The sequence below is a fragment of the Bombina bombina genome, chromosome 12, assembly GCF_027579735.1.
Source record: "Bombina bombina isolate aBomBom1 chromosome 12, aBomBom1.pri, whole genome shotgun sequence".
NCBI classification, from domain to species: domain Eukaryota; kingdom Metazoa; phylum Chordata; class Amphibia; order Anura; family Bombinatoridae; genus Bombina; species Bombina bombina.
This window is the reverse complement of record NC_069510.1, coordinates 997,566-1,012,932: the sequence shown is the minus strand read 5'-3', so window position 1 is coordinate 1,012,932 and position 15,367 is coordinate 997,566. Positions and strand designations below refer to the sequence as shown.

Here is a 15,367-nt window from a genome sequence, read left to right as displayed (position 1 = left end):
CACTATTTTTTACTTTTCTGAGCCTGTCAAGTCCTTCTTTTGACCCATTTTGCCAAAGGAAAGGAAGTTGCCTAATAATTATGCACACCTGATATAGGGTGTTGATGTCATTAGACCACACCCCTTCTCATTACAGAGATGCAAATCACCTAATATGCTTAATTGGTAGTAGGCTTTCGAGCCTATACAGCTTGGAGTAAGACAACATGCATAAAGAGGATGATGTGGTCAAAATACTCATTTGCCTAATAATTCTGCACTCCCTGTATAGATTAAAACTTTTCTTTCATATTGGCAAGAGTCTATGAGGCCCACCCTTTTTGTGGTGGTTATGATTTTTTTGTATAAAGCACAATTATTCCAATTCCTTGTTTGATGCTTTCGCTCCTTTCTTATCACCCCACTTCTTGGCTATTCGTTAAACTGAATTGTGGGTGTGGTGAGGGTTGTATTTATAGGCATTTTGAGGTTTGGGAAACTTTGCCCCTCCTGGTAGGAATGTATATCCCATACGTCACTAGCTCATGGACTCTTGCCAATATGAAAGAAATGAATTTATCAGGTAAGTTCTTACATAAATTATGTTATTCTTCATGTGGGAAACCCTTCCAATGCACCAAATATTGAAGAATCCCCTTAAAATATCTGGAATCCATAATGTCAGATACCTCATACTCCACATAATTCTGAGATTGGATAAAAGGTTCTTGAGGTTGTATCAACTGAGACCTGACGTTCTTATATGGTTTAAGCAGAGAGACATGAAATGAGGAATGTATTCGGTAGGTATCTGGTAATTGGAGTACAACAGCATTTGCGTTTATGATTTTCTTAATAGGGAAGGGTCCTATAAACAGTTGGTTAAACTTCCTTGATGAGGCTTGTGTCTTTAAATTGTGAGTGGAGAGCCAAACCAAATCGCCAATTTTGTATTCAGGAGATGGTCTGCGGCGGAGATCATAGTAAACTTTTTGGCGAGTTTGGGCATGTTTTATATTATCTTGTAGTGTTTTGAAATTATGTTAGGTAGAAGATGAAAGTCTGGATGAAATCCATAATTAGCGAAAAATGGAGTTTGTTGATTAGAATTATTTTTTGTATTGTTATACGCTAACTCAGCAGTGGCTATAAAATCAGCCCATTTGTCCTGTTGTTGGGAACAATAAATTCTTAAGTACTGTTCTAAACTCTGATTTGTCCTTTCACATTGGCCATTAGTTTGTGGATGATAGGATTATGTTAATTTCCTATTGATGTTTAGCCTATTACACAATGAGTCCCAGATTTTGGAGGTGAACTGACTTCCTCTATCAGTGAGAATGGAAGATGGTGGGCCATGAAGTTTGACTATATTAGATAGGAATAATTCAGCTGTTTGAGAAGCAGTTGGCAAAGACTGAGTAGGCAAGAAATGAGCCATTTTGGTAAATAGATCTATCACTACAAGGATAGTAGTGAATGATGAGGATTTGGGTAGTTAGACTATAAAGTCCATTGCAATTTCCTTCCATGGATGATTTGGTATAGGTAGAGACAATGGATATCCAAAAGGTTTTTTTATGATCTTTTTTAAGTTGAGTACAGGTTGTACAAGATTCAACATAAGTTTTAACTGAGTTTATCATCTTTGGCCACCAATACGTTCTCCTCAGAAGGTTATAGGTATTTTGGATTCCTGGATGTCCTATGAGTAATGGATCATGAGTGTTATTAAGTATAGTTTCTTGTAAAATCGGAGGTATATATATTAAGTCACCAAAATAATAAAGTCCATCCTGACGTTTTTGTAATTCAAATTTATGTAGGTTGGGATCCTTTACTTGAGCTTTTTGAATTTCCTGCAAAAAAGATGTAGTACATGATATGAAATGTTCAGGTGGGATCACTGTAGATGGGTTTTTTAAAGGTACAGATGGAATTACTTGTCTTGAGAGCACATCTGCTTTTCTGTTGCGGGAACCTGGGCGATACTGAATGTGGAAGTTAAACCTAGTAAAATATAAACTCCATCTAAGTTGTCTTGAGGATAGAGTATGGTTAGTTTGTAGCTATTATAAATTCTTATGGTCAGTATAAATCAGGATAGGTGTTGTGGTTCCTTCAAGCAAATGCCTCCAATGTTCTAGCGCTGCTTTAATTGATAGAAGCTCTTTTTCTCCTATGGGATAATTCACCTCAGGAGTTGTTAGAGAACAAGAGTAGTAGGCTACTGAATGTACTTGTTCGTTTAAACATTTGCCTTGAGATAAGATTGCTCCAATGGCATATTCAAGGGCATCGACTTCCATGATAAACTGGAGTGATGGGTCCGGGTAATGGAGAATAGGAGCTGTTGTAAACTTAGTCTTAAGTAACTCGAAACATTGTTGTGCCTCAGAAGTCCAAATGAACTGTGTGGTCTTTCCAGTGAGTCTAGTGAGGGGTTTCACAATAGCTGAAAATTTTCTGATGAATTTTCGATAAAAATTTGAGAAGCCTAGAAAGCTCTGGAGTTCCTTCCTGTTCCTTGGTTGAGGCCATTTGGTGATGGCAGATATTTTACTATCTTCCATATGGACTACTTGAGGTGTAATTCTGTAACCAAGGAATGATATCTCTTGAGTATGGAACGTACACTTTTCTGGTTTGGCAAATAAATGATTCTCCCTTAATCTTGAGAGGACAGTTTTCACATGTTCAATGTGATCTTCATAGGTATCAGAAAATATAAGGATGTCATCCAAATAAAGATAACGTATATATCGAGTAAATCTCGGAAAACCTGATTAATGAAGTTTTGAAAGGTTGCAGGCGCATTACAGAGCCCGAATGGCATCACTGTGTACTCATAGTCCGTACCTGGTACGGAACGCAGTGAGCCATTCGTCTCCTTTCCTAATGCGGATCAGATTATAAGCACCCCTCAGATCCAATTTTGTGTATATGGTGGCGGTGCTTAATCTTTCGATTAGTTCTGGTATAAGGGGTAATGGGTAACAGTTTTTTATTGTAATTTTATTGAGTTGCCTATAATCAACAATGGGTCTTAAGGTATTGCCTTTGTTGCGCACGAAGAATATCCCTGCGGCAGCTGGTGAAGTTGAAGGTCTTATAAGGCCTTTTTTAAGGTTTTCGTCTAAATATTGTTTTAAATGTATTAATTCGGGTTGTGACAGGGGGTATATATGGCCATATGGAATAGGTGAACCAGGTAAAAGATCAATGGGGCAATCAAAGGATCTGTGTGGTGGTAAAGACTGCTTCTTTTTTTTTATAAAAACATCTTGAAATTGTATATATTGAGTGGGACTAGAGAATTCTGGTTTATCTTTAAGTGAAGTGGTGAGTGAGGATGAGATAGTGGATTGACAAGAATTTTTACAATGCTGTGATGTGAAATGTACCTTAAGAGATTGCCAATGTATAGTTGGCTGGTGACGTTTTAACCACTTTAATCCTAGAATGATAGGAAATAAAGGAGAGGGTGTGACGTCAAAGCGGAGGTATTCTCTATGGCCTTTCTCAGTTACTACTAGAATAGGTGCTGTGTGATGTGTGATGGGGCCATTAGCAGTTTGTGTTCCATCAAATACTCGTAACACATAGGGATTTAATTTTTTTATAGTCGGTATTTTATTAGTACAGACAACATTGGTGTCCATGAAATTACATGATGAACCAGAATCAATTTGAGCCTTCAATGTTATCTCCTTTGAACCCCACTGTAAAGAAAGAATGAGTTGACAGTAAGTAGCAGTTTGAGATGTATTACAGTATTGTTCTTAAAATGTATTAGTGTTACCTTTTTTTTGTTTCTGGTAAGACTAGGGAAATCCTTGACCTCATGTCCCTTGGCTGCGCAATATAGACAGAGGTTATTAGCTCTTCTTCTCTGTTTTTCTTCTGGCTTAAGAGGACCCCTAATAAATCTCCAAACCCTCTTCTGAGTTTTTTGGGGAAGGGTTAGTTACAGGTGAAGATTTTTTTTATAGTAAATTCTGTTGTACATCTTTCTTTTTTACGCTCTCTTAGGCGTCGGTCAATATTAATTGCTAAGGTCATTAAGCTGTCCAAACTTTCTGGTAGCTCTATTCTGGAGAGTTCATCTTTAAGTGTTTCGGACAGGCCTAGTCTAAACTGATTCCTAAGTAAAATATTGTTCCACTGGGAATCCTTAGATACATATTTAAAGTCAGCTATATAGTCCTCCACAGGCCATTTTCCCTGTTTCAGAGCTCTCATCAAAGTTTCCAAAGTAAGTTGCTTGCAGGGGTCATCATATAGTAGAGCCATAGCATGGAAAAAGGCCTCTACTGAGTCTAATATTGGGTCATTGTGTTCAAAATACGAATTTGCCCAAGTTCTGGTTTCAGCTCTTCGGAAAGATATCACTGTGAGAACCTTTTGCTTTTCAGTAATATAGGTTTTAGGTTTCATAGTAAACAACAGGAAACAGGAGTTTTTGAAATCTCTAAACTGACTCCTATCACCAAAAAACTTCTCTGGGAGAGAAACTACAGGTTCATTTGTTGTCACGTAAAGTCTGATTTTCTACTTGTAACTCTCTTAACCCCTGTGTCAATTGATCCACTCTTTGGGAAAAGAAAATTTATGCTTACCTGATAAATTTGTTTCTTTTTAGACACGATGAGTCCACGGATCATCATCCTTACTTGTGGGATATTTACCTCCTGGTCAGCAGGAGAAGGCAAAGAACACCACATCAGAGCTGTTAAATAGCTACTCCCTTCCCTCCCACTCCAGTCATTCGACCAAAGTTAGGAAGAGAAAGGAAAAGTCAAGGTGCAGAGGTATCTGAAGTGTACAAAAATTAACAAACTGTCTTAAACGAACAGGGCGGGCCGTGGACTCATTGTGTCTAAAAAGAAACAAATTTATCAGGTAAGCATACATTTTCTTTTCTTTTTAAAGACACGATGAGTCCACGGATCATCATCCTTACTTGTGGGATACAATACCAAAGCTAGAGTACACGGATGATAAGGGAGGGACAAGACAGGGAACCTAAATGGAAGGCACCACTGCTTGAAGAACCTTTCTCCCAAAAGCAGCCTCAGCCGAGGCAAAAGTATCAAATTTATAAAATTTAGAAAAACTGTGAAGAGAAGACCAAGTTGCAGCCTTGCAAATCTGTTCTACAGAAGCTTCATTTTTGAATGCCCATGAGGAAGCAACAGCCATAACTCTTTCAGGAGACTGCTGTCCAGCAGTCTCATATGCAAAGCGGATGATACTCTTCAACCAAAAAGAAAGAGAGGGAGCCGTAGCCTTCTGACCCTTACGTTTCCAGAGAAAATTACAAACAGAGAAGACGACTGCCGAAAGTCCTTAGTCGCTTGTAAGTAAAATTTTAAAGCACGGGCTACGTCCAAATTGTGCAGAAGATGTTCCTTCTGAGAAGAAAGATTAGGACACAAGGAAGGAATAACAATCTCCTGATTAATGTTCCTGTCTGAAACAACCTTAGGAAGGAACCCTAGTTTAGTACGTAAAACTACCTTATCTTTATGGAAAATAAGGTAAGGCGAATTGTATTGCAACGCCGAAAGCTCAGATACTCTTCGAGCTGAAGAAATAGCAACAAGAAATAAAACTTTCCAAGATAACAACTTAATATCTAAGGAATGCATAGGCTCAAACGGAGAACTTTAAGAACTAAATTCAGACTCCATGGAGGAGAAACTGGTTTGAACACAGGCCTGACCCTAACCAAGGCCTGACAAATAGTTGAACATCTGGGCCATCTGCCAGACGTTTGTGTAACAAAATAGATAAGGCAGAGATCTGACCCTTTAGGGAACTTGTCGATAAACCCTTCTCCAAACCTTCTTGGAGAAAAGACAAAATTCTGGGAATCCTAACTCTACTCAATAAGTAGCCCTTGGATTCACACCAATAGAGATATTTACGCCATATCTTATGGTAAATCTTTCTAGTTACAGGCTTACGTGCCTGAATCAAGGTCTCTATGACCGAATCAGAAAACCCCCACTTGGATAGGATTAAGCATTCAATCTGCAAGCAGTCAGCTTCAGAGAAACTAGATTTGGGTGGAGGAAGGGCCCTTGAATGAGAAGGTCCTTCCTCAATGGAAGTCTCCAAGGTCTCCAAGGTGGCATGTCCACCAGATCGGCATACCAAATCCTGCGAGGCTACGCAGGGGCAATGAGGATCACTAATGCCTTCTCCTGTTTGATTCGAGCAATGACCCGAGGAAGAAGTGCAAACGGGGGAAATAGATATGCTAGGCTGAAGGACCAAGGAACTGCCAGAGCATCTATCAGTTCCGCCTGGGGATCCCTGGACCTCGACCCGTATCTTGGCATTCTGACGAGATGCCATGAGATCTAACTCCGGCCGACCCCATTTGAGAATCAGGTTGGAGAATACTTCCGGATGGAGCTCCCACTCTCCCGGATGAAAAGTCTGCCTGCTCAAAAAGTCTGCCTCCCAGTTGTCCACCCCTGGGATGTGTATAGCTGACAGATGGCAGGAATGGGCCTCCGCCCACCGGATTATCTTGGCTACCTCGATCATCGCTAAGGAACTCCTCGTTACTCCATGATGATTGATGTAAGCCACAGTCGTTATGTTGTCCGACTGGAATCTGATGAACTGGGCCGAAGCCAACTGAGGCCAGGCCAGAAGAGCATTGAAGATCGCTCTTAGTTCCAGGATGTTTATAGGAAGAACAGACTCTGCCTGAGTCCATACTCCCTGAGCCTTTAGGAAGCCCCAGACCGCTCCCCATCCTAAAAGGCTGGTGTCTGTTGTCACAATCACACAGGAAGGTCTGCGAAAGCAGGTTCCCTGGGATAGATGATCCAGAGACAACCACCATAGAAGAGAGTCCCTCGTCTCCTGATCCAGGGTTACTCGAGGAGACAAATCTGCATAATCTCCATTCCACTGCCTGAGTATGCTTAACTGCAGAGACCTGAGGTGAAACTGAGCAAACGGTATGATGTCCATTGCCGCCACCGACGGCCGAGGATTGGACTGAATGGCTCAACAAGTATCTAGAATCTTTAATTTCCTGACCTCTGTCAGAAAAATCCTCATAGATATAGAATCTATTAGAGTTCCCAAGAAAGTCACCCTTGTCTTCGGGATTAAGAAACTCTTTTCCAGATTTCATCTGTGAGTTCTCAGGAAGGATAGCACTATGTCGGTATGGGAACTTGCTTGTTGACAAGATGGCGCCTGGATTAGAATATCATCCAGATAAGGCGCCACCGCAATGCTCGGCAGTCTTAGAACCGCCAGCAGAGACCCCAGAACCTTTGTGAAGATTCTGGGCGCTGTGGCCAGACCGAAAGGAAGAGCCACGAACTGAAAGTATTTGTCCAGAAAGGCAAACCTTAGGAACTTGTGATGATCTCTGTGGATAGGAACATGAAGATATGCATCCTTTAAATCCACTATCATCATAAATTGACCCTCCTGGATCAATGGAAGAATAGTACGAATAGTTTCCATCTTGAATGATGGAACTCTGAGAAACTTGTTTAGACCCTTGAGGTCTAGGATAAGTCTGAAAGTTCCCTCCTTTTTGGGAACTACAAACAGATTTGAATAAAAACCCTGCCCGTGTTCCTGTACAGGAACTGGAAAAATTACCCTCAGGGAGGAGCGGTCTCTTACACAATGTAAGAACGCCTCTCTTTTTATCTGGTCTGCAGATAATCTTGAAATAAGAAATCTTCCTCTGGGAGGAAAATTTTTTAACTCCTGTTTGTATCCCTGAGACACTATTTCTATAGCCCAGGGATCCTGAACATCTTGCACCCAAGCCTGAACGAAGAAAGAAAATCTGCCCCCTACCAGATCCGGGCCCGGATCGGGGGCAAGCCCTTCATGCTGACTTGGATTCAGCAGCAGGCTTCTTGGATTGCTTACCCTTGTTCCAAGACTGGTTGGATCTCCAAGTAGGCTTAGATTGCGAATAGTTTCATTCCTGTTTAGAGAAAGAAGAGAAGAAATTTCCCTTGATATTTCGAAAGGAACGAAAATTACTTTGTCGTCCTTTTTGTTTACTTCTCTTATCTTGAGGAAGGAGATGACCCTTACCTCCCGTGATATCCGAGATAATTTCCTTTAGGCCAGGCCCAAACAAGGTCTTTCCCTTGTAAGTAATTGCTAGAAGCTTAGACTTAGATGATACGTCTGCAGACCAAGGTTTTAACCATAAGGCTCTGTGGGCTAGGATAGAGAACCCTGAACTCTTAGCTGCCAATTTAGTAATTTGCAGAGAGGCATCCATAATAAAAGCATTGGCTAATTTCAGAGCTTTAATCCTATCTTGGATCTCCTCTAAAGAAGTCTCAGTCTTAAGAGACTCGGACAGTGCATCAAATCAATAAGCTGCTGCACTAGTGACCGTAGCAATGCACGCAGCCGGCTGCAACAGCAGACCTTGGTGAACATAAATCTTTTTAAGTAGACCCTCCAACTTCTTGTCCATGGGGTCTTTAAAAGCACAACTATCCTTAATAGGAATTGTAGTTCGTTTGGCCAAAGTGGAAATAGCCCCTTCCACCTTAGGAACTGATTGCCAAGCTTCCCTGACAGCATCAGCTATAGGGAACATCTTTTTGAAAATAGAAGAAGGAGAGAAGGGAATACCTGGTCTCTCCTATTCCTTAGAAACAATCTCCGAAGCTCGCTTAGGAACTGGAAAAACATCTGAGTAAGAAGGAACTTTAAAATATCTGTCCAATTTACTCGATATCTCAGGAGCGACCACTACCATGGAATCAAAGTCGTGTAAAGTAACCAAAACCTCCCTGAGTAACAGGCGGAGGTGTTCTAGTTTAAACCTGAAAGAGACAACCTCTGAATCAGTCAAAGGTAAGGAACTCCCTGAGTCTGAAATTTCGCCTTCCGATAGAACCTCTATACCCTCCATCTCAGATCTCTGGGAGGGTAGATCCGAGATTGCCACCATAGCATCAGAAACCTCACTGACCACATGGTTGTCTTTCCTCTTACGCTTGCCTTGTAGCATAGGAAAAGCAGACAACGCATCAGAAATTGTGGAAGACATAAGTGCAGCTAAGTCTTTTAAAGTAACTCCAGCAGGAGCTAGAGTAGAAGTACAGGGCACTGCTTGAGCAGGCGTTAAAGATTGGGATGCTTGGGGAGAAAGCTGCGGCATACTCTGCACCTCATCATTAGATTCCTGAGAAGCATCTGCCTTTGAAAAATTTTGAGAATGAAAAATGTTCTCTCTATAGCTTAAAGCCCTCTCAATACATGAGGGACAAAAAGGAACTGATGGTTCCAATTGGCATCCAAACACATGGCGCAAGTAACATTTTGCACAGCTTCTAAATCCATTTTAGAAAACAGAAAAAAATTGTAAAAAAAATTAAAACAAAAAAATAAATAAAAACATTTGTTACTGGCCCTTTAAATTTTAAAACTGAACTTTTTTACTGAGAAAAAAAACAGAGTTGTAAAATGGAAGCCAAATTGAAAACAGAGTACTTATTAAACTTGAATGAATAACAGGATACTGTGCCTTTAAATTGTAAATGCAAACTATTTTCCTGTTTAAAATAAAAACTGATCACTTTTAGATAAATAAAAAAATGTTTTTAAAACACAATCATACGCCTCAACAGCTCTGCTGAGGCGCCTACCTGCCGATCGGTCTCACTGCAATTCCCAGCGGTGCAGAAGGGATCGACTATGGAGCGTTAACAACCGCTTGCTTGGGACTAATCGGCTAGTCTGATATCCGATTAGTCCCACAGCTAAACCGGAACGTCTCCGGATATGAAACTGCGCAGTGGAAGTGAAAAGCGTGCAAAATGCTGGCCCCGCCCCTCGTGGGCGTTACAAACTACACAGCCCAACAGGCTTAACATGCAATAATAAAAATATAACGATAGTGACAAAATGCTAACTATATTCCAGCTTTACTCCCTGCCCCAGTGCCTGTACATAATAGAGCACCCTCCATATATAGAGAGCCAGAAGTCCCAAGTCAAAGGCTCCATTTGTCTTATATAAATTAAAGGTATATTTGAAGTGCCCACTTTCCTCTGAGTCTTTATAGAATAAAAAGTTAGCACTTACCTTAATGCTGTCCGACAGCAGGACAGCCCAACAGGTTTAAGAGGTCTTCTCTCTCCTATAGCCCTGTGGAAAATGATAAGGCCTGAGTTAGTACTTGCTTAGGCCCTCAGTATAAGGGCAGCATAAATGTATGGGAGGGGCAGTGAGAATTATGTCCCACAAGTTCCCATTGCTCTAAAGCCACCAAAAGCTCTACTGAAGAGACTGATATGGACTATGGCTACACCCTAGGACAAAGCAGCACAATCTTGTACTACTTTAAAAATAATAAACTCTTGATTGAAGAATCTAATCTAACACCTCACTTTACCTCTTCCTATCACTAACGTAGGCAAAGAGAATGACTGGAGTGGGAGGGAAGGGAGGAGCTATTTAACAGCTCTGCTGTGGTGCTCTTTGCCTCCTCCTGCTGACCAGGAGGTGAATATCCCACAAGTAAGGATGATGATCCGTGGACTCATCGTGTCTTTAAAAACAAAGGTTATACACATGGGTGGCGATATCTGCTTGTTCCATTTTGTGGCTTGTTAATATGTCAAATCTTACGTATTGAAACTACAAGGAAGAACAAGATGTGCAGATTTAGCAAAATGTTTATAGTAAGAAGAAATAAAGTTTGGGTATGTTGCTACATTGTATTGAACACTCCTCTGTGTAAAGTATGTGCAGTTCAGTAACAGTTAATATTCCAATGTATGAGGATCTAGAGTAATACTTAAACAGGAGATTCCTCATGAAGTGGATAACGTGATCACAGCATATTATAAATATATATTTAAGCTAGACTGCACTGACTCGAATGAATGACAAAAGGTGACAAGAGGAAAAATGTTTACTCTAATGTGTACATAAGATGAGCAGGAAAGAGATGAATATCAAATAATACAATTTAGGTAACTGATAAGTTGAACTAGTGAGAGTATACAAACGAAGTAGCAAAATCAGTAGAACAGCTGACAGAGTAAATCACATTTGGTATTATGATGAGGCTGTATACAACATGACGACTTGGTAAGTTTACCCAGAATTATTGTTAGTAGATATGGTAGCAGTATTGTTGCCAGATATCACAATCTGAAGTAGTAGTAGGAAAGTTATTTACAGGAGGTTGCAGGAACGAACAAACCTGAATACACAGAACAGAACTGGAGTAAGTTTGACCGCAAAGCACTGATCACAGAAGGAGGCGGTCCGGAGAGGCACCTGACACGGCACAGATCACAGCAAGATTTCACCTTGCCAGGATAGATCCGGGTAGAGCTGCTTAGTGAGCTGAAACAGAACTACAAGTGGCTAGCACAGAGAATTCCCACAGCTGGGGGAAATAACTTCATTAACAAGCAAAGATGGTTAGGAAGTTAGTGCTTATAAAGGAGAAGACCTCCCTGAATTAAAGGGATAGTACATGAATCTGGATCACAGTATAGTGGAAATATATATATAGAACATGACAATTAGCAAGAGCACTAGCTGGCAGCAGTTTTGTAACAATGTTATACATTAGCAAGAGCACTAGATGGCAGCAGTTTTATAATAGTGTTATACATTAGCAGGAGCACTAGATGGCAGCAGTTTTATAACAATGTTATACATGAGCAAGAACACTAGATGGCAGCAGTTTTATAATATTGTTATACATTAGCAGGAGCACTAGATGGCAGCAGTTTTATAACAATGTTATACATTAGCAAGAGCACTAGATGGCAGCAGTTTTATAATAATGTTATACATTAGCAAGAGCACTAGATGGCAGCAGTTTTATAACAATGTTATACATTAGCAAGAGCACTAGATGGCAGCAGTTTTATAACAATGTTATACATTAGCAAGAGCACTAGATGGCAGCAGTTTTATAACAATGTTATATATTAGCAAGAGCACTAGATGGCAGCAGTTTTAGAACAATGTTATACATTAGCAAGAGCACTAGATGGCAGCAGTTTTATAATAGTGTTATACATTAACAAGAGCACTAGATGGCAGCAGTTTTAGAACAATGTTATACATTAGCAAGAGCACTAGATGGCAGCAGTTTTAGAACAATGTTATACATTAGCAAGAGCACTAGATGGCAGCAGTTTTAGAACACAGTTATACATTAGCAAGAGCACTAGATGGCAGCAGTTTTATAATAATGTTATACATTACAAGAGCACTAGATGGCAGCAGTTTTATAACAATGTTATACATTAGCAAGAGCACTAGATGGCAGCAGTTTTAGAACAATATTATACATTAGCAAGAGCACTAGATGGCAGCAGTTTTAGAACAATGTTATACATTAGCAAGAGCACTAGATGGCAGCAGTTTTATAATAATGTTATACATTACAAGAGCACTAGATGGCAGCAGTTTTATAACAATGTTATACATTACAAGAGCACTAGATGGCAGCAGTTTTATAACAATGTTACACATTACAAGAGCACTAGATGGCAGCAGTTTTATAACAATGTTATACATTAGCAAGAGCACTAGATGGCAGCAGTTTTATAATAATGTTATACATTACAAGAGCACTAGATGGCAGCAGTTTTAGAACAATGTTATACATTAGCAAGAGAACTAGATGGCAGCAGTTTTAGAACAATGTTATACATTAGCAAGAGCACTAGATGGCAGCAGTTTTAGAACAGTTATACATTAGCAAGAGCACTAGATGGCAGCAGTTTTATAATAATGTTATACATTACAAGAGCACTAGATGGCAGCAGTTTTATAACAATGTTATACATTAGCAAGAGCACTAGATGGCAGCAGTTTTAGAACAATATTATACATTAGCAAGAGCACTAGATGGCAGCAGTTTTAGAACAATGTTATACATTAGCAAGAGCACTAGATGGCAGCAGTTTTATAATAATGTTATACATTACAAGAGCACTAGATGGCAGCAGTTTTATAACAATGTTATACATTACAAGAGCACTAGATGGCAGCAGTTTTATAACAATGTTACACATTACAAGAGCACTAGATGGCAGCAGTTTTATAACAATGTTATACATTAGCAAGAGCACTAGATGGCAGCAGTTTTATAACAATGTTATACATTAGCAAGAGCACTAGATGGCAGCAGTTTTATAACAATGTTATACATTACAAGAGCACTAGATGGCAGCAGTTTTATAATAATGTTATACATTAGCAAGAGCACTAGATGGCAGCAGTTTTATAATAATGTTATACATTAGCAAGAGCACTAGATGGCAGCAGTTTTATAATAGTGTTATACATTAACAAGAGCACTAGATGGCAGCAGTTTTAGAACAATGTTATACATTAGCAAGAGAACTAGATGGCAGCAGTTTTAGAACAATGTTATACATTAGCAAGAGCACTAGATGGCAGCAGTTTTAGAACAGTTATACATTAGCAAGAGCACTAGATGGCAGCAGTTTTATAATAATGTTATACATTACAAGAGCACTAGATGGCAGCAGTTTTATAACAATGTTATACATTAGCAAGAGCACTAGATGGCAGCAGTTTTAGAACAATGTTATACATTAGCAAGAGCACTAGATGGCAGCAGTTTTAGAACACAGTTATACATTAGCAAGAGCACAAGATGGCAGCAGTTTTATAATAATGTTATACATTACAAGAGCACTAGATGGCCGCAGTTTTATAACAATGTTATACATTAGCAAGAGCACTAGATGGCAGCAGTTTTATAACAATGTTATACATTAGCAAGAGCACTAGATGGCAGCACTATTTCCTGTCATGTATCTCTTAAAGAATAACATATGAATTAGAAGAGCACTAGATGGCAGCAGTTTTATAATAGTGTTATACATTAACAAGAGCACTAGATGGCAGCAGTTTTAGAACAATGTTATACATTAGCAAGAGCACTAGATGGCAGCAGTTTTAGAACAATGTTATACATTAGCAAGAGCACTAGATGGCAGCAGTTTTAGAACACAGTTATACATTAGCAAGAGCACTAGATGGCAGCAGTTTTAGAACAATGTTATACATTAGCAAGAGCACTAGATGGCAGCAGTTTTATAATAATGTTATACATTACAAGAGCACTAGATGACAGCAGTTTTATAACAATGTTATACATTAGCAAGAGCACTAGATGGCAGCACTATTTCCTGTCATGTATCTCTTAAACAAAGAATAACATATGAATTAGATATATTTGATAATAGAAGTAAATTGGAAACTTTTTAAAAATTGTATTCTCTATCTGAAACATGAAATATGTTTTTGGGGTATAATGTCCCTTTAAGGGGCATAGCCGCTTTGCCATTGGACGCAGATGCTGGATTTAAATGAACCATGCCTCATTTTATGTGTGGTCATTAAAGCTCATTTTATAATAATGTAATCTTTAAAAGTAAGGTAGGTAAAAGCTTAATTTAAAAAAAAATATTGTTTTATTTGATAATAGTCATTATAATAATATATTTTAGTTAATTTCTAACCCTTTAGGTCTGCTGCTGTAAAGTAACTGTACAGTGCTGTATGTAGAATGTTTATTACTCTGCTACCCAGTAATTCACATTGCTTGTTCTGGATTAGGTCAGAGGTTTTGAAGAACACCTTCTCTGCTCTGCTTGCTGTGTGGATGTCCAGTATCTTCATGACATTCTGGAAGCTTTCCCCCTTGACATACGGAGACCCTGCTCTCACGCCAGAGGAGTTGCGCAGTTTGAGATGGAAACACAGCTGGGACATTTTGATAAGACAGCGGTGACACAATTACCATTCTGTAAAAGGGAAACAGGATTAATGTAACAACATGGATCAAATATATAGAGGCGCTGGTCTTGAATCTCGTGTATATTAACGTGCACACTGAAGAAAGAAACTTGACTTGTGATTTGCAGGAGTTAACAACAAAATAATGTGCAGTATACTCACTCCGAAAATTTCAGAGTTCAGCTTCTTCATAAGGATCTCTATCCCGATTTTCCCATAATGTGCTTTAATATCTGTAGACAATGGAAATTGCACTGCAGGTAATTGTATCTTTAAATGGATAAAAAGTGCAATATACTCACTCCGAGTAATTCGGAATCCGGCTCCTCAAAAAGTGGTAGGTAACTTTAAAATACTTCCAAGAAAGGCAGCAAAATACTTGTTATAACAAACAAATATTTATTAAAACATAATTAAAAGGCTCTTTTTAGCTTGGCTCTACGCATTTCAACGACTGAATCGTCTTTTTCAAGAGCAGTAAAAAACAATTGTTTTTTACTGCTCTTGAAAAAGACGATTCAGTCGTTGAAACACGTAGAGCCAAGCTAAAAAGCCTTTTAATTAT

At 39.2% G+C, this 15,367-nt stretch overlaps 1 protein-coding gene across 1 annotated transcript in view; it reads left to right on the top strand.

Moving 5' to 3' along the window:
* The window catches only part of POMT1 (protein O-mannosyltransferase 1), a gene marked incomplete in the record, with an annotated part of 442,385 nt that extends 427,490 nt beyond the window's left edge, over positions 1-14,895 (top strand). Inside the window, 1 exon segment of the mRNA XM_053695732.1 lies at positions 14,623-14,895. Coding sequence (XP_053551707.1) covers positions 14,623-14,797 — 175 coding nt within the window.
* Positions 14,896-15,367: the final 472 nt, after the last annotated feature.